Below are 21,639 nucleotides of genomic sequence, written 5' to 3' on the forward strand. Positions count from 1 at the left end.
CAATCCCTTCTCCTCCTCCTCCTCTTCTTCTTCACAAGTCGACCGCCACCGTGGTCTAATGGTTGAGCGTCCGCCCGGAGAGGGGAAGGTCCGGGGTTCGATCCCCAGCCGCGTCATACCAAAAGACGTTAAAAGATGGTACGTGTTGTTACCCTGTCTGGCGCTCGGCACTAAGGGGCTAAAACAAGGACTGGTCGGCTCGGAGTCAGTATACTGTGTCTGAGTCGGGTATTCATGTTAAACTGCGGCATGGTATTTCAGTGAGCTAGCACTATAAATGGGCATCAGTCCGGACTAGTACAAGCAGCCACACACACATACACACACGTGTATGCACGTCGCTATATAAGTGCAATAATCTTGGACGCGACGTTAAACCCCATTTCACCTCACCTCTTCACAAGTCAACATGATATTTATCATTTGTGTAACATAATTGTCAGTGTTGTACCTGTGCACGTGACACCAGAAATGGGCTTCACTCATAGTATCCATGTCGGGAATCGGACCCGGGTGTTCGGCGTGACTAGCAAACGCTTTAACCACTAGGCTACGAGACCGCCCCATAGATACCAACACATTAGTAGACACTTTTAAAGCAATATTTGCTTTTTGCTTAGTAAACACTGAGCAGTGTCACGTTTGAACATCACTGAGTGAGTGAGTTGGATTTGACAACAGTATTTGATAATATCAAGACATTTCTGATAAATGTGGGAGGAAATCTTGAAGTTATTCAAGCGTTTCCCATTTCAGTGCAACCCACGAACAAGAGTACGCTACTGCTACAACAAGACCCTTTATCAGAGTGAATCTGGGCTTCAAACCCACGATCATTGTTCCTGGTAGGCTAAAGGGGAATAACTCAGGGCTCCGAAATGCGTGATTGGGCCCACTCAGTATTTGCTGAGTAATTATTTGACCTCAGAAGTGTTTGATCTAAAGTTGGGCAACCAAGAGGAAGAGATCCCCGCAGTTGGTACTGTCTATATCTATACATGTACAAGCGTGAAACGCAGTTTGCGGAGTCCATGTTTAGAGACATATATTACACCGGTTTGATACTTTCAGAGCTCCAGATTTCCGGATGAGAGACGCCCTTGCCACTGGAACAGTCGTGTATCACATTGTCAGCTAAGTTTCCCAACGTCTCGTCTGTAACTGGTGTACTGTCTTGTGAACTCGTCCCGGATGCACAGGACATTGGTGAAACGCCGTCCTCATTGTCAGTCAACAAAATTTCCTTGATTTCGTCGTCTTCGTCTGTGAACACAGCGTTCTGAACCTCCTTGAGAAACCTGTCCACCTCCTCCTGTCCCCCTAGCTGCCCGACTAGCCAGTCTCTGGCCTTGTTGACCACCATCTCCCACACTGACCGTTCATCTGGACATTCCAAGGTCAACCAGCAAATCGCCAGACCAGTCGCCCATACCTGTAAGTCCTTAACAAAAAGCAGAATTTGCATGTATGTACTGAACTTTATTATTAAAATCACCGATACCCTTATCTGTCTCTAACACATATCTCAGCCCCAAGTATATTCACCAGAAAGTCCCCTATCATACCTAGTACTTTTAGGGCAGATTATGTCACACTCTTAGTAAACCAAATGAATATAGGATAGTCACAATGGAGTACAGCTGGTGAATTATGGGGTACAGTCTGGAGCTGGAAGAAGCGGTATGTCATCACATTTCTCTGCCTCTATCCACATTTCAGTACATAACGGAAACATGAGCATATAGAGTAATCATCCAAATCACTCACTGTGCATACTGCCATCTGCATCAGTCTGTATTGATGTACGTTGAGAAGGCAACACAGTGCCCCAGTCAGCATCCAGGCGCCGTCATTCTCCTGCAGTGTCACCATCTCACTCGCTGTGGGCGACTCTGAACAACACAACAGATCATTGCTGATACACGATGGATTTGCAGTGAATCAAAGGACTTCGTTTCTTCATAATAAGTGTCAACGTCTCAAAGAGATTTATATTTATATCCTTTTTGTCTGTAAAAAATGTTGTAAATAACACGATAGCTTTACTGACTTCCTGACTGACTAACATGTACACCTCTGAAACATGTCACCGTTTATTCAAAGTCAATTTCCAGAATACGGTTGACATCAGTTAGGCTAAGGAGATGACAACCGTACTCTTGTTAGATTTATGGCCATGATCCATACATATGATAATTGAATGACATGGTTTTCATCAGATGTTGATGAGTCAATGAGTTTCATAATTCAAGTCATATAGCGTCGTTTTTCCTTTATGTGAGGTGAAACCCCAAAGGTCATCACTTTAGTGATTTCCACAGGCTTGGGCTGACAAACCAGGTGGCATAGTCAAAGCAAATCGAACCCACGTTCATTGGATTCAGTCATGACGAAAGGACGCTACTCTGCAAATAAACCCTCCACGACTGTGCCACCAAGTGGCGATAGCGGTCAGCTTCAGATAGAGCGAAGCGTAACAGTAACTAAAATCGTTGTTCACAGCTAGTGAGCTAGTGTAGCTAGTGTGGAACCGAATACGAGAGCCCTTGTATAAGGCTGAAATTGTTCATCGCCTAAAAGGCCTTTGCGTTCGTTATTTTTATTGCCCCCAAAAAGTATGTTCCAAATAAAGCGTCCTCTGTTATCCATGCTGTATTGTATTATCGTTGTTTTTGTTTGTATGTCTGGTGGCATTCTTCATTACATAAATAGAAATGATTCTATTGAGGAAATTTTGTGAAAAATATTAAAATTCTACCTCCCTCCTCACCTTTGAGAAACATATACCTGAGAAACATATAATTAATATACAGACAAGGGAAGTAATTTCCAGGTAAATCGTACTGCGTTATATTACTTTTGAAATACGTATTTTAGTGAATGTAAACGAAAAAACACACATTTTTAATAAAAAGAGGTTGACATGGTCTCTCATACATTCGCATAACAATGTAACGTAATCAATTGATATATCTACCTTCGTCAGTGGATATGACTGTATCAGCTTCACATACACTGAAAAAGACATTCATACACTTGTGTGACTGTTTAATCACGTGATTTTGCTAATATACTACTCAAAAGTAGTTAAAGGATACCTGATTTCTTTCATATGACGACGTCATATAGGTGGGATATTCCTTTGAGCGGCGTTAAACAATAACCAAACAAACTTCCATGTAACTATAGTTTATCTGTCATGTCTTTTGAGTAGCATATATGTTATCACTATTACTGGTTATAGTATTTGGTTATACGTCTGTACCTTTGCGCTTGCAAAATCAGATGTGCATATGTGTTTCTATCTTCATTCCAATACATATATAGTGACACCCTGTTAAACCGGACGGAATTGTTCCTTGTGAAATCGTCCGGAGTAACGTATTTTCGGAATAGCGGAACACTGGTAGGTCGAAGTGTCCCTTTTAACTGACGCTTATTGTTTGACAAAACACACATCTGGATTAACGGGTCCGGATTACCGAGGTGTCACGGTACAAGTAGATCTCGTCTACACACACAGTTGTAGGACCGAAAGCTCAATATATTAATCAATACATTATATTAATGATAACAATATATATTTAATATCTATTCCGATGATAATCACATCAAACTCTACTCGGTAACCTTTCATACGTTGTCTCTGTTTTTTGACGTGTTATGGGCTGAATGTGTTCCTCTGTGGTCAGTATGTCCACACCAACGAATGATGTGTACTTTGAAACCACATTGCCAGCCATACTTGCAGTTACTATCTCATTTTTCTTCGCCCCGTCGAACTCTGTAAAATAAGTTATACGTATACATAGATGAATGTTTTTCGATTCTTACAAGGATATATATTGCATATACAATGAAGTGATTACCCCAAAAAAGGTCGATAGAGAATACATGTCACATTAAATACTACTTGTGCTTTATATACACAGCAGAGATGACGAGAAATGAGACCCCACAAAGAGGTCCAGGCAGACGAACATCTCAAAAGTTGCCCGTGAAAGATCTCGAAAGCACTCAGTTATTCGTGAGCGCTCCACACTTGCGGCGACTGTTGTGATACATGATCACTTGGAAGCGAGTGTGTATCTTGCTACGATAAACAAATTATTCTGAGGTGTGTAGTGTTGTGTTTGTGATGTGATGTGTGGTGTGGTGTGGTGTGGTGTGGTGTGGTGTGGTGTGGTGTGAGGTGAGGTGTGAAGTGTGTAGTGTTTGTGGTGTGATTTAGGTGTGTAGTGTTTGCGATGTTATGTGATGTGTGGTGTGGTGTGATGTGTGGTGCGATGTGTATTTTGTTTGTGATCTGATGTGAGGTGTGCTGTGGTGTTGTGTGAGGTGTGTATTGTTTGTTATGTGAAGTGTGCAGTGTGTTGTGATTGTGGTGTGATGTATGGTGTGATGTGTGTAGTGTCTGTGGAGTGATGTGTGGTGTGGTGGATATGCAGTGTGTTGTTAGTGGTGTGATGTGGTGTGAGATGTGGTATGAAGTGTGCATTAGGTGGTATTTGTGTTTGTTAGGTGGTGTGATGTTTAGTCTGTTGGTACTGTGTCTGCATAAACTGGGTGATGTGTTTGTAGTGTGAACTGTGTGATGTGTTTGTTGTGTGGCGTGGTGTGATGTTTAGTGTCGTCAGAACTGTGTGATGTGAACAGTTTGTTGTGAACTGTATGTTGTGCAGTGTGTTGGGAACTGTATGGTTTGATGTTTTGTGGCATGTAAACGGTGTGGTGTGAACTGTTTGTTGTGAACTTTATGTTGTGTAGTGCCGTTTGAACAGTGTGGTGTAAACTGTATGTTGTGCAGTGTGGCGTGAACTGTTTGTTGTGAACTGTGTACATGAGGTATGTGAACTGTGTGTTTCATGTAGTATTCCTTTACCTTTGTCGATAATCCCCAGGTGTTTGATGAGGGCTTTAATGGCCATCCTGTGCATGTAGCTTTCAGACGTTGTGACGGTGTCCCTGTGGACATCAAACGTTATCGCGTGCGTGAACTCCTTCTCCCCTACCTTACCAGAGACTCTGGCAGTTCCGATAGGTGGTGTGTGATCATCAATCTGTATAGAGGATGTGAGTGAGTGAGTTGGGTTTCACACCGCTTTGCACACTACTTCAGTTGTATCACAGGGTATCAGCTGATAAGGGAGGAACCCTGAAGTGATGCAGGTCTTACACTTTAACCATTTTAGTGAAACCCACCCAACAAACAAAGAATCACAGTAAGGGCGACTCCCTATGAGTGTGGGTGTGTGTCAGCGTACCCGATAGTATGAGACGTCATATCTTGACCCATCCTCGATTACCCAGGGTACTATTTCTTCATTCTATTAAAACAATACCCTGGACACATTCGATAACAACACTCCGGGAGTGAGGTAACTATTTATCTTATTACATACCTAACACATATTGTCACTCTCTTGTTTCATAAGATTGATGTGTTTGGACAGTTATTTATTAAGCGTCGTGTCATTCACATCGAGCTCAACACGCAGCAATGGTAGCGAGTTGGTTGAAGCTATTTAAAACGAATAGACTAGTTATATAATACACTGGAAAACATGGATGGTCTGACATACACTCGATGATTTACAAGCCGCTGTAATATAATTGTAAGATTGCTGACAAAGACGTTAAACAACATTCACTCACTCAAGAACTTCCACAAACAAAAATACCGAAGTACTGACATTATCATAGTATTACATAATACTGGAATGTTCATACATCTTGAACAGGGGCGGTGGGGGCAGCCTAATGGTTAATGCGTTGGCTCGGGACGCCGAACACCCGGGTTCGAATCTCCATAAGGGTAAATTGATTGAAGCCCACTTCTTATGTCACAATCGTGATATTGGTTGAATATTGCTAAAATCAGCGTCAATGCATACTCCATCACTGTTAAAAATTCCTATCGACTTCCACAATCAACACAAGGTCTCCTTATTCTGAATCACTGCAAGCAACATGGTGACAACAATATAATACATTAACACAGGCCTACACCTGTCTTACCTCCCCATCCACAATAGCATATACTGTGTATATCTCTCCATTGAACATCACGGGAAAATCTCTCGGAAGTCTCCATGCCACTTTAAGGCCCTCGGGAAGGTCAAATGTGAGGTCAAGGTCGGTTACGACAGGTTGTAAAGCGTGCTTCAACAGCTTCATCACCTTCAAACAGTGGAATATATGTCAGCAGATAAATGATGGTAGTTCAAGATCTATCTTAGGTTAAAGGTCACGTATTAAAACTCAAATCAAATAGCTAATAACTGGCACACAGACGCGCAAGTCGTCAAAGGCGCCACTTGTGGCTGTGCATAGTTGTGTCCCTGGATACGCCACAAACGACCTATGATCGTAGGTTCGAATCCCGGTTCGCCCCGATTATGTTTCCAGATTTATCAGCACTATACCCGTGCTCGTGTGTGACACCCAAGTGGCAAACGTCTGAATGATGCGTCATTTGGGCTTTCCTCCCACAGTAAGCTAACATGCCGTGATATAAATCATGTACTGACGTTAAACCAACTCACTCACTCACTCACTCACTCACTCACTCACAGATCTTCACTCCATAACATAACGCGTCAAACACCATTACTCGCTGGCATTATTAGGTGCTGGTGATGAAATTAATTCATTACATTTCAGGGAGCATAAAGTAAACTTGAAGAAATATTTGTGGAAATGTTTACCAAATTCATAAAATTAAATTTACCTTCTTATGAAGATTATCCGCGTCTCTGACAAACTCCACCAACCCGCCTCCGGCCTTGGCGACATTCCGCACCAGCGATGTCGACACACCAGCACCGATACCCACTGTGAACACCCTGGGATGAGTGCAGTGTTAACATTTGTATACAATCAGCCACTGTTCCTGATAATTCCTTATAGATATATAACACCTTAACATGGCTTTCTATGAAGGTGGAGAGAACGTGGCCCTGTCGTCAAAGGCGCCGGAATTTCCAGAGTTGCGTCCCTGGGTGATGCCAAAATATTAAGCCATGCGCCACGTTCACTCCCATACCACGCTAACACTCACTAATATAACTGAGATACTGTTCAAAGCGGAGTTAAACCCGACTCATTCACTCATTTTAATGCAGGTAAAATACATATGTCCAACCTGATATGTGATTTCATGAAAAATTTCCGCAGCTGTAATATATACTTATTCATTCCATGTAACGCTTTGACAATATCAAGATGTATTTTAAGGTTTGCTGTAATACTACGTTGAAGGATATATGATTTCACAGAAAATTACTCACTTGCACGATGTAGCTTTCCTCTTTACCAAGGACACTATGCGATTAGTGCTGGAGATATTCCCATCAGTCAGAAGGAATACCTGCAGGGGAAAACCGCTAATAACACCCAACGAAGCGTTATATCATAGAACCCGAGTATATCAAGTCCAACAAGAAGTGGGCGGTCCGGTAGCCTAGTGGTTAAAACGTTCGATTGTCACGCCGAAGACCCGGGCTCGAATCCCGACATGGGTACAATGTGTGAAGCCCATTTCTGGTGTCCCCCGCCGTGATATCGCTGGAATATTGCTAAAAGCGGCTGAAAACCAAACTCACTCACTCAATCACCCAACAAGAAGTGTTAATGCTCGTATGAGAAGATTATGCTGGATGAAGCCCTTAAGTTAACTTCAATAACAATTGCATTAAGAGTCTGGCTACTCGTCTACTTAATATATCACTGGAACAATGGGTCGATCATTTTAAAGATGCGTTTGACAACCCAACAGCTGAGGATGCGGGTATAACCTATACGACTGTTAATGATACTCATGAAGATATATGTCTTGCTATTTTCTGGACTCCCCCATTTCACAAGAGGAGGTGCTATGTGCTAGTAACTCTTTGAAATTTGGTAAATCCGCAGGAAATGACCACGTCATTTCAGAATTTTTTAAACATGCTAATGATATTTTTGTCCCGCATCTTACAGTGCTGTTTGATATGTTGTTTGATAACGCCGACTTTCCTGAATCTTGGTCTTTGGGAGTCATTGTTCCGATACATAAGCGAGGAGACATCCATTCCCCATGCAATTATAGGGGAATAGAATCTTCGCGTCTTGGTGTGAGATCTATGTTAAAATTGTAGATTCCTAGGCTGGTTTTCGTCATGATTATTCCACCATAGATAATATTTTAATATTACAGTCTATTATCAAGAGATATACCAGTAAGCTTAAGGATAGGGATATGGTTTGTTTGTCGATTTTGCTAAAGCCTTTGATAATGTAAACCGGATGATGTTATGATCAGTACCAGTACTTGCAAAAATATTAAAGTTATACGTCTATTTATACATCTTTTAAGGCTAGCGTTAGGTTTAAACACTCATTTGAAATATTCCAGTGGCCAGAAGGTGTACGCCAGGGTTGTGCCTTAAGACACCTTCTATTTTCGATGTTCATTAACGAACTAGATGGTGAGGTTGTACAGAATTCTGGACCTGGGATACAACTTCATCCTGATATTACAGAGATATTCCTGTTATTGTTTGTTGACGAGATTATTCTCATCTCAGATACGATGGTCAACTTCAGAAGCGTATTGGTGTTCTAGAAAAGTATTGTAATGATTATGATTTAGATGTCAATTTGGATAAGACTAAAGGGATTACGAGAAGCCTATCCTGGCCAAGTCATTTTTCTGAAGCTGGTTTACAGGAAAAAAGGCAATGTTTGGAATTAACAAAATTACATCCTCTTCGACATGAATTATATTTTAAAATAGTTGATATGAAGATCGTCCTAATTTTGCTTTATGGTTCCGAAGTCTGGGGTCTACACCTGAATGATGAAATAGAAACCATACATACATTTGCATGCAAGACCTTTTTAGGTGTCAAATCGTCAACACCCAACAACATGGTTCGAGGTGAATGTGGGCGTTATTGGTTATTGGATAAAGTTATTGAGTATGTCCGATTGTCGCTATTCACAGAAATGATATTGTACGATGCTTCAGGCAGAAGGTCATGGTAAAATTAATTCGGTCTCAAAATGTAAATCTTTTCAGCTTGGGATTGGGCTCTGTTTGGGAATACCAGTATACATGTCATCCTCAATCATATTAGTCAGAATTTATGTCAAGTCTGGGATTTTGTTATGAACAGGATTAGCATAGTGTTCTGGAAAAGGGTTGTAAATCTTTCTCTTATTCTCTATTCAGGTATCGTTTGATACAGTATTGTATCTTAGCTGTGTGACCGCCAATACATTTAGAGTGGCGCTCTCACGGTTTAGATGATTTTCGCATTTAGCTATGTGTTAAAACTGGGAGATACGCGAATATCCCACGTAACAGAAGACTATGTTGTGCTTGTAATGCTGGGTATGTGGAGGACGAGTATAATCTTTTGTGAGTTTGTCCCGGTTATAACACGTTACGGGTGGATCACTTACCACATAAATATTGTGAATATTCGATCAAACAAAAATGTAATATCATGATGTCTTCAACCGATTGTAATTTAATTAAAAGTCTAGCTATCTATATCTATAAAGCGATGTCACTTCGTTGTACAATATTGACAGAACTGTAAGATCTGTGTACAGTAAACAACTGTTATAACGAACACGCTTATAACGAACTGACGGATATAACGAACTTACTTTTTTGGTCCCGACTATTTACTGTAGTTATGCTGTATATATGTTTATAACGAACTACGAACTAAAATTAGTAGTCCCTTTGAGTTCGTTATAACCGTAGTCTACTGTACATCACATCCATTGTAATACTAATGTAACTATGGGCCGATGTCCTACACTTACGAAATATACAGAATTGAACATTCCATTGCAGCAACGACGATTATAATGATGATGATAATTGCTGCTGATAGATGATGATAATGATGGTGATGATAGATGATGATGATACTGGTGATGATAGATGATGATAAAGGATGATGATGATAATGATGACGATAAAGATGACGATAATGAGGATAAACAAACATCAAAGGCCTACCTGTCGTGTGTAGCCAGGGATTGCCTCTCTCTCTAACACGAAGCGTAGCGGGTTCAGAAACTCACTTCCTCCCATATCTGCCCTCAGATCCTCCTGGAGCTCCATGGCTTTCTTCAGGGAAGCTGGACCGTAACGCTCGCTCCCCCTTAAAAACGTTGACGTGTTTCAACACATATATTCTTTATGGTTATAGACGCTCATTGGAGAACCCCGGGGTAGGGGATTCCGCCACACCATCCCTTTGAAAAATACCTACATGACATCTTCGTATTCTTAAACAAAACAAAAAAATCACATACATTTTCACACCCACTATTTAGCAAATAAAACATGTTTCTGTTTATAATATAAGTGTAAGTATTTCTCATTATGCTAAGAGGCTCCTCTATTTCATCCCTACTGAAGTTATCAAACCAAAATATTCTTGATTATATAAGAAATTATGATTCTGTTTTGGATTACTTTGTTTTTCACATTATGCTGAATAATTATGAGTAGTAAGCTCCATTACCTGGGGAAAAGAGGAGAAAATCCTGAACCAAAACTGATGACGTTGAAGTAGCAGTCTGACGGAAGACTTTTCAGGAAACACAGCAGAGTCTCTTGGGTTCTTCGTATGGGTTTGCCATTCATGCTGCCTGTTTTGGAAAGAATTCTTGGCATCAACAGCACTCAGTTAAAAGTGCCCATATTTGTGCGATGATTCGCCCAGTGTTTGTTTGTTTAGCTATATGACGACGGTCTGTAAATAATCGAGTCTGTACCAGACAATCCAGTGATTGACATCATGAACATCGATCAACGCAAATGGGATACGAGGACATGCATCACCCTGACCACCCGATCGCGTTAGTTGCCTCTTACGACAAGCATGGGTTGCTGGGGATCAATTCTCAGTTTTCCACTGGTCCGTTTTGATAAAATGTGCTACAATACCAACAAGCACATCCATTTGAGTTACATGTACATATCGTACAATGAACATGTATTTCTTTATGGTTAGCCAATTCATATAAGGCGCCGAACGTCGCTGTGCAGAGTTACCTCCCTTTGTTGTGTCAGTGTCCGCCAGGGTATCCTGATTAATATTTCTGGTTTATCAGCACGTGGAGGTGCATTTAACCAATGTCATCTCATTAATCTGACACGCCGTGATATAACTGAAATACTCTTCAAAACGGCGTAAAACCAGACTCGGTCACCATTTATGGCTTGGAAAACAATATTATCCAAAATAACTATTCTCCACCATCAAACGCTTTTGTAATGGTGTTAAATAAACCGCCAACCTTCTTAGAGAGCATCTTGTGTCTACATAGTGATTCTACAAACGTATATGACAGAAGTACGTACCCGATCTGTCAAGGATGAAGATAAATTCAGCGTTCACAGGCCCCGAGATGACATTGGGGTAGAAGGACAGCATCAATATGTCTTTCTGAAGGAGTGATGAGGATGAACCTGCATACGACAACATAAACGAATAACTGTTGGACATATTCATAACCTGGGAACTGACTCTGCTAATTCTTCTGCTGTCTTAGTTATGAATTGTCTACTGAAAACGTGTACCTTTTATATTTATTTGTTGTTTAACTCCGCACTCAAAAATCTTCCAGATACGTTACGGTGACTTGTAGACAATCGAGACTGGAGCAGACAAACCAGTGATTGATATAATGAATAACGCCCTTCGCCGTCGGGTTCGATGACACGTTTGTTTGTTGTTTAACGACGCACTCAGCAATATTCCAGCTATATGGCGGTGGTCTGTAAATAATCGAGTCTGGACCAGACAATCCAGGGATTGATATCATAAGCATCGATCCACGCAATTGGGACCGATGACATGCATCAACCAAGTCAGCGAGCCTGACCACCCGATCCCGTTATTCGCCTCTTACGACAAGCATGGTCGCCCTTTACGGCAAGGATGGGTTGCTGAAGACCTATTCTACCCCGGATCTTTACTTGTCTCGATAACACGTAATCAACCAAGTCACCTGACTGTTGGGGATCTGTTCTAACCTATGTGTTACTTTGAAGTTTGAAGACTCCAACTGCATCTTATATTTTATACCAACCATACAATCAGTGGCGGCTGTGCTTTCAGCATTTAAACAGCAGGATACCCCTAACCATATGTCAATAACTTGTATGCACAGACTGAAATCCCGTTAATCCAGACAGTGCCATAACCAGTGACTGTCCGAATAATAAAAAAGATTAAAAAGCATGTCCCATGTCCATAATCAAGTAACATCTGTTATACATATGTTGACGTCCGCAACAGTAATCGCCCGTTATAAAGGGTTTCCGAACTAAAGGGGTACCTTTGTTTCCTTTCTCCAAGGATGTCTGGATGCCATAGTCTTCTCCATACAGAATGTTGAACGATAAATTATGTGTTGAACTGAATGGTTCAGCGAGATGTATCTGAAATGACACGTCATTCACACATTGACGCATGAGTGACATTTAAGAGTGATAAATATACGTTCGGTATATCCGCCAATATAACTACGGTTTCGTCAGGAGACATCCGTTAGAATCGGACGTTTTATGTACGAAGCCGTTGGTGTATTATTGGTCAATACAGCTCGAACTGTATGGCGGGTGATTAACATTTACCTGCTTTCGCCAGTTCATGTTCTGAGAAAGCTAACACAACTGAACAGAAAACATGACCAAAATAAATGTTTAAAACAAATAGTTTCCAAATACTTATCCTCGATTCAGTAATGTTATGACTTTAATGTTAACTTACGTACATTATCTAACATGGCAATTTGAAAAGGCGCTGGTTAGGCATATATCTACACCTGTATCTACACCTGTAAAATGAGTGAAGACCAGACAGTTACACCTTCTGCTCAGAATAACAACATGGCCCCGACAGCCGAAAAGGGCTACAAGCAAAGTGTGGATAGGCATTTGGAAGTTGGAAGAAGACGAAGAAATGAAATGGACAACAACAAGTTTGTTTGTTTGTTGCTTATGGCCGCATCAGCATATATTACAGCTATATGACGGTGGTCTGTTATTAATCGAACCTGCGACAGATAATCCAGTGACTGACATCATGAGCATCGATCGACGTAACTGTAGCACCAAACGATGTGTCCATTGTAAGGAACAAATCACGTCCCGTTGCACCACGACACAGTGAAACAACAATCACGCTTGTGTAATCGCTTTGTGTAAAGAATGATGAGTAAAACTCCTCATCAAGGTTTCTTTCTCTGTATCTTTTTTTTATATGTAACTGGAAACATATCATATGTTGTATACAAGCATGTCCATTATTACAAAATCGTATCCTGTATTCATTTTCCAACGATCCACGTATGGGTTTGTTTACAACTTGATAAACTCATATTGAAACACAAAATCCGAAATGGAATTATCTGATTGCATGTTGTGTATCTCTACCATCTTTCTCTATTGCTTCCTCTTATTCTCTGCATCATACGCCTCTGGACTTCCGACAATCTTGATAAACAAACATTGTCCTTGTGACAACTTATTATTCGTATCTTAGACATGTGTCAAATTCAGATCAACGTCATACATATTGATAATGTGACATAAAGGAGGGATGCATAGTCATACTCCAGGTTACATAAGGCAATACTATTTGAAATTTGGATTGTGACAAGGAATGAAGTGATTAAAGACTTAGAGCATATTCGTGCAGCTTTAATTCCTTTCTCAATAATCGTGTTAAGGGTGCACCTTATGGTGGGGTGTGCCTCCGTACATACCGTCATGGTCTTGACGATTCCACCGTCCACTGCCGTGGTCAGTCTATCTGTATTGGACCACACTCTGGCTATCTCGTGCTTAAATACAACTGTGCCACGGAAGGTCAGACTGTACCCCGATGCATTCACACCAGAGAGAGTCGCATCTTCATCTGAACCATCATCTGCAGCAACACAACACTGACATCAGATTTACGCCTGTTTCAGCAATATTCCTTGAGTACACCACGAATGGCTTTCACATTGTACCCATGTGGGGAATAGAACCCGGCTATTCGGCGTGAAGAACCAATGCTTTAACCACTAGGCTACCTCAACGTCAAAGTATGTAGCCGTCACTGCGTTATCTGTAATTGTTGAAAATTAAGTATCCCTCTTCCTAATATTTTGTAATTGAGAGACATGTTAGACGATTAGCAACAAAGTTTTATTACTTTCTTGATTATTTAGGTCTATGAACGTAAATTTTAAGGCACATTTTCGCACTTTTAGACTGATTTTGAGGTTATGCTGAAAAGTACCATAAGTACAAATAATCATAAAGGTTTAACATTACGTGAAATAATGTTTACATTCTTCGGTGGAAATTTGTATTTTGTAATATTGAACAAATCCAAAACAGAAGTCAACCCATAAGTTAATTATGCTATTTAAGGTTATTTTGCATTCGGAAGTGGCTCTGTTTTCGTAACCCGTCTTAACGGCAAGCAGAAGCCGATCGAGATTTAATTTCTGAAAGGCCACATCAAGAAACACTCGCTTTCTTATTTCATTATGAATAAATTTACACAGTACATTATATGCATTTGTGGACTTATGTTCGACTGGTGAAATCGAAAAAAATAAATAAATACGAAAATCGAAATCGAACAACCTAACCAAAAACAAAACGTGATGATCTGTTGATTGTGCCTTACCTTCCTTGCTGGGATTGTATCTGGGATTGAGAACCGTTGGCAGAACAAACTTGAGAGACCCATCAGTCTCCTGGGCCAGCTCCGTGACGAAGGAAAACTGGAGTTTGGCGTCCGAGTCTGGGGGGAGATTACCTAGCTTGCACCTGAAGATGTCTCCTGAAGCATCATGTTCCTCCATCAACACAGCAGATCCACCAGCAGCTACACCTTTTGCGTAGGTTTCCCGAGCCTTTGAGAAGCATGTTAGGTAGAGGTGATGTAATTTTATGTTTACTGGACAAGTGTGATTTAGTGATTATTGTTCTGCAATGCGGTCAGAAATATTTGAGCTATTTCGGCCTGTATACAATCAGCGTTTGACTGCAAGATCAACCAGCCACGTTAATAGTGCATGGAGTCAAACAGGTCCTATATTGTAATCCTCCAAACCTCATTAGTCATCTGTTACAACAAGGATGGGGCACTGGGACACGTACCGGCCTGTAAATAATCGAGTCTGGGCCACCGGAATACCCTGTGGGCTTGGAACAATGGAAGCCCCATGCCATCATATGCTACTACAGAAGATCCTGACACACAATGACATTTGGTTGACGTGAATCTCTCGGGACACGTATCGAGACATCCATACACGAAGAATAGGCTGCACACGGAGGACCCATCTAGGGAATCGAACCATGGACGTGTCAAGCCTACGTTTTACCCACTGGGCTACATCGATACACATTTGCTTTGACCAACATTTTACATCGTCTCAATCGTTATATCCAATTAAAAGATTTGGTGTCTTTTAAACCTCCGCGCTCAGTACAACTACACTGCGATGGTTTGTAAAGCATCTGGACCATACAAACAATTGACCATGATCAACGATTCACGCCGCATGGGGTACATTGACACAAAATTAACAGAGTTAAGTGGCATTGTACGACAACCATAGGTTGATGGCCCCAGTTCTAACCGGGAATTCCAGAGATGATCGAGTTATACATCATAATGATTATGATTGGTTTTTTTGTGCTCACCTGTTCTTTTTCCTGAATCTTAGCTTCGTAATGTCTGTCGTCGATATCGGCCACAAGTTTGTAGACCACGCTGTTGTCGTCCATTGGGAAGACAAAGGCCACGTCCAACGTGCTGTCTTGGACATTGTGGTAGTTGATACACGTGTCGACGTTAGCTAGGAAGCCTTGAACACTCACGGATACGTCAACACTCGTCAGAGGCACTGAAACATTATTGTGAGCCAGCGTGTTGGGTTATTCCATCAATATTTATCAAGTTTGCACAAACCTCAGTGAACCAACACAATGCACAGTAAATCCTTAATTAATTTCCCAACAATACCACTCCAGGTTGCAGTAGTTGTAGCATTACGAAGTCCGTCGAAATAAGGTTGCACAATACTGTATTCCTAAATGAGATAAAACACGACCCCGGGCTCAAGGGATTGTAAATCCCTAGGTCAGAGTGTCTGGGGAAAGGCATCCAGGGACCCTGGATCGTCGGTTAGAACCCTGACGAAGTAAAGACGTTCTCTTTTCGAGGGTATATATAGTTTAGACACTGGCACTTATTTGAGGAAAATTAAATATGTCAATGTTGGATGAAAAGAATAATGTCTTTATTCCTCTGCATACTCGTGTAGACCGACACTTTGTCGCCTTGTCACATGATATAAATTAAACTATCTTACATAGAATTTCGCAGTTCCCATGCAAATTTGTAACTATTACAGAAATATACTTTGGAAAATAGTTTGCTGCACAGATTTGTTAAGACCAGAATTCGATGTGCACCGTGTGAAAATTCATATGGGTGATGCATTCAGCACAACTCGTGTTTGAACAAGTTTATCCTATTGTGATGTGAAACTTCTAATTTACCAATTCTAATATTTTCCGCCATTGGATAATTGAATAAAAGCAGACATTAGTTCACAGGTTAGTGCTAAACATAACTCTACTGTACTACTTCGTGGTCTAGTGGTAGAGCGTCCGCCCGTAGAGCGAAAGGTCCGAGGTTCGATCCCCGGTCGTGTCATACCAAAAGACGTTAAAAGATGGCACTTGCTGTTACCCTGTCTGGCGCTCAGCAGTAAGGGGCTCAAACAAGGACTGGTCGGCTCGGAGTATACTGTGTCTGAGTGTACGTCGCTATATAAGTGCAATAATCTTGGACGCGAAGTTAAACCCCATTTCACCTCACCTGAAGCAATCTTCTTCGTGAAAGTACATGTAAGTAACGCTTATCAGTAAGACATTGTTTTGTGACGTGACCTACAACCTAGAGTTGTTTAATTTGGGTTTCCTTGTCACAGCGTGTCCGCTTTATGGGGAAGGTAAAGCTGCGTTTTCCTAATACACACACAAACGGGTATGGAGATGGCAAACCAAGGATCTTAATCGGAGGGTTTCGCAGGGATCCCAGAACCAGTGGGAACCAGATTGCGGTGAGTTGATTGTAACTACTGTTATATCGTATTGTTTGGTACATCAAGAAATTAGTGGCAGAGAGTTATTTTGCAACTACTTTTGCTGTAGTCATTATTCAGGCATTGCTAATGATGAGTATTTGAGTTAAATACTTAATGTAATTAATACCTTATATGTAATTTTTTTTTATAAAAAACAATCATAATTTTTTTTCATAAGTTATTGCTAATGGTGAGTCTTTAATTCAATACTTAAAGTAGTTTAGTTCTTATATAACACATTAACAATTTTCTGTCATGCATCACCCGTTGGGGATATTACTGTTTAATAAAAGTACAGCTGTCTTGTATATTGTGTCACCGTAACATCACGAGTTAACAATTTTGATCATCGGTTGATCATTCAAATGAAAGCGTCGGTAGCACATTGCAACTGTACACAACATTTACTCTGCTCCCAGACAGATAATCTACTCCTGATATACTCCACTAAGTTTCGCGAAACTCCTGGTTTAAATCCAAAAAAGTCAGTAATGGATCTGAACATGCATCTCAAAACCCACTGTATTGACATGTTTTATTTGAATTTGCTTTTACAGTCGCCCCTGAACATTGAGGTACTCGCGAACAAATAAGTTTGAAGTAGACGTTTTGTGGACTCGCACTCTTGTATAGCAGTATTGCAAGCATTGGAACATCATTAAGGTTCAGAGCATTACTGACAAACAAAACATTATGTCGAATCATTAAAACATTCATTGCCACATCAACTTACGACCTTTAACTTCATTTTGCAAATGAGAGTAATCCCCCTTGGGCCAAATGGATAAATGTCGTCCTCATGCCAACCGATGCAATCCCCTGTCTTTGGTGCACCGTAATTGGTTTTGCTTAAAATTAATTACAATCAATTTCATATCACTACTACCTGCTGACTCGTATACAATCGCATAGCCAACATGACACGATTGATTGAATCGAAGAGAGACGATCGTCGCCTACACTGAACCGAATTATGCAGCTTGATGTTTCCGTTGAATGGGAATTAGTCTTACTTGGTGACCACTATGTTATTAAAGTGAGTGAGTGAGTGCGTGTGTGAGTGAGTGAGTGAGTTGGGTTTGACGCTGCTTTTAACAGTATTCCAGTTATATCACAACGTGTGGGAGGAAAGCTCGAAATGACGCAGGTCTTAGACGTTTACTAGTTCGGTGAAACCCACGAACAGGGGTATGGTGCTGACAAACCTATAAACATAATCGGGACGAACCGGAATTCGATCCCACAATCATAGGTTTCTGGCGTGCCAGGTTTCTGCACAGCGATAGTATACATGTGGCGACTCCAACCTGAGACGGATCGAACCGACAAAGGGACATATTTCTTGAAAAGAAGCGTCTTTTAACATTCTATTTTCGTAGGTTCGCGTTTTACCCAACTGGTATAGATAGATAGATAGATAGATAGATAGATAGATCGAAAGATAGACAGATAGACAGATAGATAGATAGATAGATAGATAGATATCGTGTAAATATACAATCATAATATAATTGCTGCAGTGTTAACATAAAATTATCTATATTTACTGACGTCGTAAAGTAACCTTACTAGGGCAACGGAAACACTGTTCAGTCAGACCATGAAGACTGACCGAGACTTGACACGGTCCATTACTTACCTGTTCGTCCTTGTCCCCCGATCACCAGACCAGAGAGGATCGCCATGTTCCGTATATCCCTCACACTACAGTCATACTGACCCTAGAACACTACTAACCCGCAACTACCGATCCAGCAGTATGTATACCAACGCCTTTATTCCCGAACACACTGATGAGTGACTGAATACAAAGAGGTGCTTTCAATGTTATACTGAGACGCGGAATATGCTCGCGTGGTGAATAGTAAGATTTTAAAAAGGAATGTGGAGCAATTTCTTTGCCTATTCATCCAGCTCATTCATTGAAGGGTAAATTGTTAGAAAGTTATAGTGAATGTTCACACATTATATTGTTCAGAAAGATATGTGGTGTGTGTATATTCATTGGCTTGTAAACAGGTGGCTGGTTTAGATTTCAATGCGGGACCTTCTGATTATGCACATACTGTGAGTGAATGAGTTTCAGTTATCGTCACTTTGAGTCGTATCATGAATATGTCAGTTATATCACAGCATGTCAAGGGGCATTGTCGTCCTCATCGTACAATGTGCCGCATTCACTGCAGAGTTGCGTCCCTTGTGCGTGCCAGAAACCTATGGTCAGGAGTTCGAAGTCCAGTTTTTTCTTTGCCAACACTATACCCGTGTTGTTGATGTCACCAAAGTGGGAGACGTCTCAGATCTGATTTCAGAATCACTTCCCTCGGTAAACTCAAATCACTCACTCCGACAATATCAAATGCATATTAAGAAGGTTTTGGGATATCTCTGAACCAGTAAAGCATCCAAATATGTATCAAATTGCACTTGAGTTGACATTCCTCATGCAAAACAAATAAATTTCTCCAAGAACATGTTTTGCTCAACACTGTAATTCCTAGAGAAGGATTGGGATGAAGATGCTGAAGAGGAGACAAATAATTGCGCGTCATAATACCCCGACGGCGTGGGACGTTGCTCGTATCTATATATCCATTTCAATCAATTTGTTCCTATAACCAATCATCAATGTCAATAATCTACTCCCAACTGCAATAAAGCATTCAGACATTTTTGTTTCCAATTTCTACAATGATTTGATCCCTCCTATTATTATGTTGCTTTACGACGTAGCAGCAATATTCCTGTTGTATCACAAAGGCCTGTAAGCAAGTTTGCACCATACAAACAGTGGTTGTGTTACGTGTCGATTCCCAAATTGAAAAAAAACAAAACCGCAGAAATCTGTACGCAAACCAATTTAGTTTGCAACCAACAAATGATATACAATCAACAGCTGCATTACACATTTAACTAGGTTTTCTGATCAATTCAAATTACTGCACAGCAGTTACAATGACGGTACGCTATAGATTGGTTGTACAATATTCAATGGCAGTATCAAATACAAAATGTGATGTAAGTGCTGATATAAGAAAGTTCAGTGATAATAATATTCACCTCGCCGCAACAGTGGTCAAGCCTCCGAGGCCTAGGCTGGGAATCCGGGATGATAAGTGATCTTCACGCAAAAGCTGGTCTTGATGTAATGTGAGATGAAATGTTACATGAAATGTGAAATGTGTGAGATGACACAGGAACGCGTTCGCTCCACTTATATAGTCTAACCAGTTTCCAGCACCTTCCACACAGCGTTAGGCCAGCCCAGTGTCACCAGAGTGAGTGAGTTAGTGAGTTGGGTTTATAGCCGCTTTTAACAGTATTCCAGTTATATCGCGGCGTGTCAGCTTAATGTAGGAGGAAAGCCCGAAGTGATGCAGGTCTCAGACGTTTACCACTTCGGTGAAACGCACGAGCACGGGTGTCAGTGTCACCAGAACATCAAAGAATTTTCCACATGTTTCTATAAGTGTTGACATCCATCCATGCTATTCCGGGAGTTTACAGATAATTCGAGCGTCTAAATATGATAACTTCCTCACCATTGCTTAAATTAAATAGTACTACATTCCTGACAACAAATCAATGTCCAAATACAATGCAATGAACTTGCTCTGAATCTCAACAGAAACAATGTAATACAGTTACAATAATTGCTTAACAATAAATTACACTGCCATATAACAGTAGATAGCATGATACCGACATCAGTGGCAATATAACAGTAACAGTGGACTTCGTATGAATATATGAACAAATGATATATAATATGGCAACTTTACATAAATAACTCCATGATCAAGACAAAATATACATCCGTACATCCCAATTATATAAAGTTGAAATGTTCTCGTGTAACCTTTAATTATATTTGTTTTATAATTATAAAATATTATTTTTCTGTGAACATCGGAAGGAGGATCCGAGCAATTTAACGTCCTCTCACAGCATACTAATTCAGCACATCCGCGGACAATTTTAGTGTCTCAAACCTCAGGACAATGTTTTCGTTAATAACCAGAAGAAACAAATTGTAAGTTACCAAGTAACCAAGTCACCAAGCGGATGCATTTGCTCTTACGAGTGGCATTTAGGTTGCTTGGAACAGTTCAGGTCTGTGCATTGTAGGTTGTCAAATAACCATCATAACATGCTGACTCGTCAGGATGTCTTGGCAAACTATTCAGCACGCTAGAATTATCCATAATTGGATGATTAATTATCTTTTTGTTCTCCTTCATGAGTTGTTGACAAAAATCAATGGTTTGTCTGGTTCAGACTCCACTATTTACAGGCTTCAGTAGCTGATATATCGTCCACAGCTGCGTAGGAGAATATAAATAAAAGCGAGAAAGCATTCATAACAAATCATATATATGCATTACAGGCACATTCAGCACATTGGCGAGTGGGCGCGCCTATACATAAACATAAAGCAATACAACAGACACTAGCAGTTTCATC

The 21,639-nt window shown here is 40.6% G+C and overlaps 2 protein-coding genes across 3 annotated transcripts in view; one reads left to right on the forward strand and one right to left on the reverse strand.

The window, feature by feature from the left end:
• On the reverse strand, positions 1-18,903 carry LOC139449884 (von Willebrand factor A domain-containing protein 5A-like). Of its 2 annotated transcripts, none has more exons than XM_071231460.1 (16): positions 18,815-18,903; positions 15,725-15,927; positions 14,700-14,928; positions 13,783-13,946; positions 12,352-12,454; positions 11,372-11,479; positions 10,530-10,656; positions 10,019-10,163; positions 7,290-7,369; positions 6,731-6,845; positions 6,019-6,180; positions 4,883-5,060; positions 3,640-3,784; positions 2,978-3,015; positions 1,768-1,892; positions 1-1,441 (listed from the first exon to the last, which is right to left on the reverse strand). In XM_071231460.1, the coding sequence occupies exons 1-16, from the start codon at positions 18,858-18,860 to the stop codon at positions 1,049-1,051; spliced, it is 2,361 nt and encodes a 786-aa protein (XP_071087561.1). In that variant the 5' UTR covers positions 18,861-18,903; the 3' UTR covers positions 1-1,048. The 2 variants fall into 2 exon arrangements, with proteins under 2 accessions (XP_071087561.1, XP_071087560.1); XM_071231459.1 differs by having other exon boundaries at positions 3,631-3,784.
• Positions 17,084-21,639, forward strand: part of LOC139449885 (sulfotransferase 1C2-like) — an 11,998-nt gene continuing 7,442 nt past the window's right edge. Inside the window, exon 1 of the mRNA XM_071231461.1 lies at positions 17,084-17,151. The gene's annotated coding sequence lies outside the window, so the exon portion shown is untranslated. The remainder of the gene's footprint in view (positions 17,152-21,639) is intronic.

The sequence above is a fragment of the Haliotis cracherodii genome, unplaced genomic scaffold (assembly GCF_022045235.1).
Source record: "Haliotis cracherodii isolate W230 unplaced genomic scaffold, xgHalCrac1.p SCAF_8, whole genome shotgun sequence".
NCBI classification, from domain to species: domain Eukaryota; kingdom Metazoa; phylum Mollusca; class Gastropoda; order Lepetellida; family Haliotidae; genus Haliotis; species Haliotis cracherodii.

Coding starts and splice junctions, on each gene's coding strand:
- LOC139449884 (XM_071231459.1), bottom strand. CDS start 18,860: ATGGCGATCCTCTCTGGTCTGGTGATCGGGGGACAAGGACGAACAG. Junction 13,947..14,699: donor ATACAATCCCAGCAAGGAAG/GTAAGGCACAAT, acceptor GTGTTGCTGCAG/ATGATGGTTCAGATGAAGAT. Junction 1,893..2,977: donor AGTCATATCCACTGACGAAG/GTAGATATATCA, acceptor TGTGTTGTTCAG/AGTCGCCCACAGCGAGTGAG.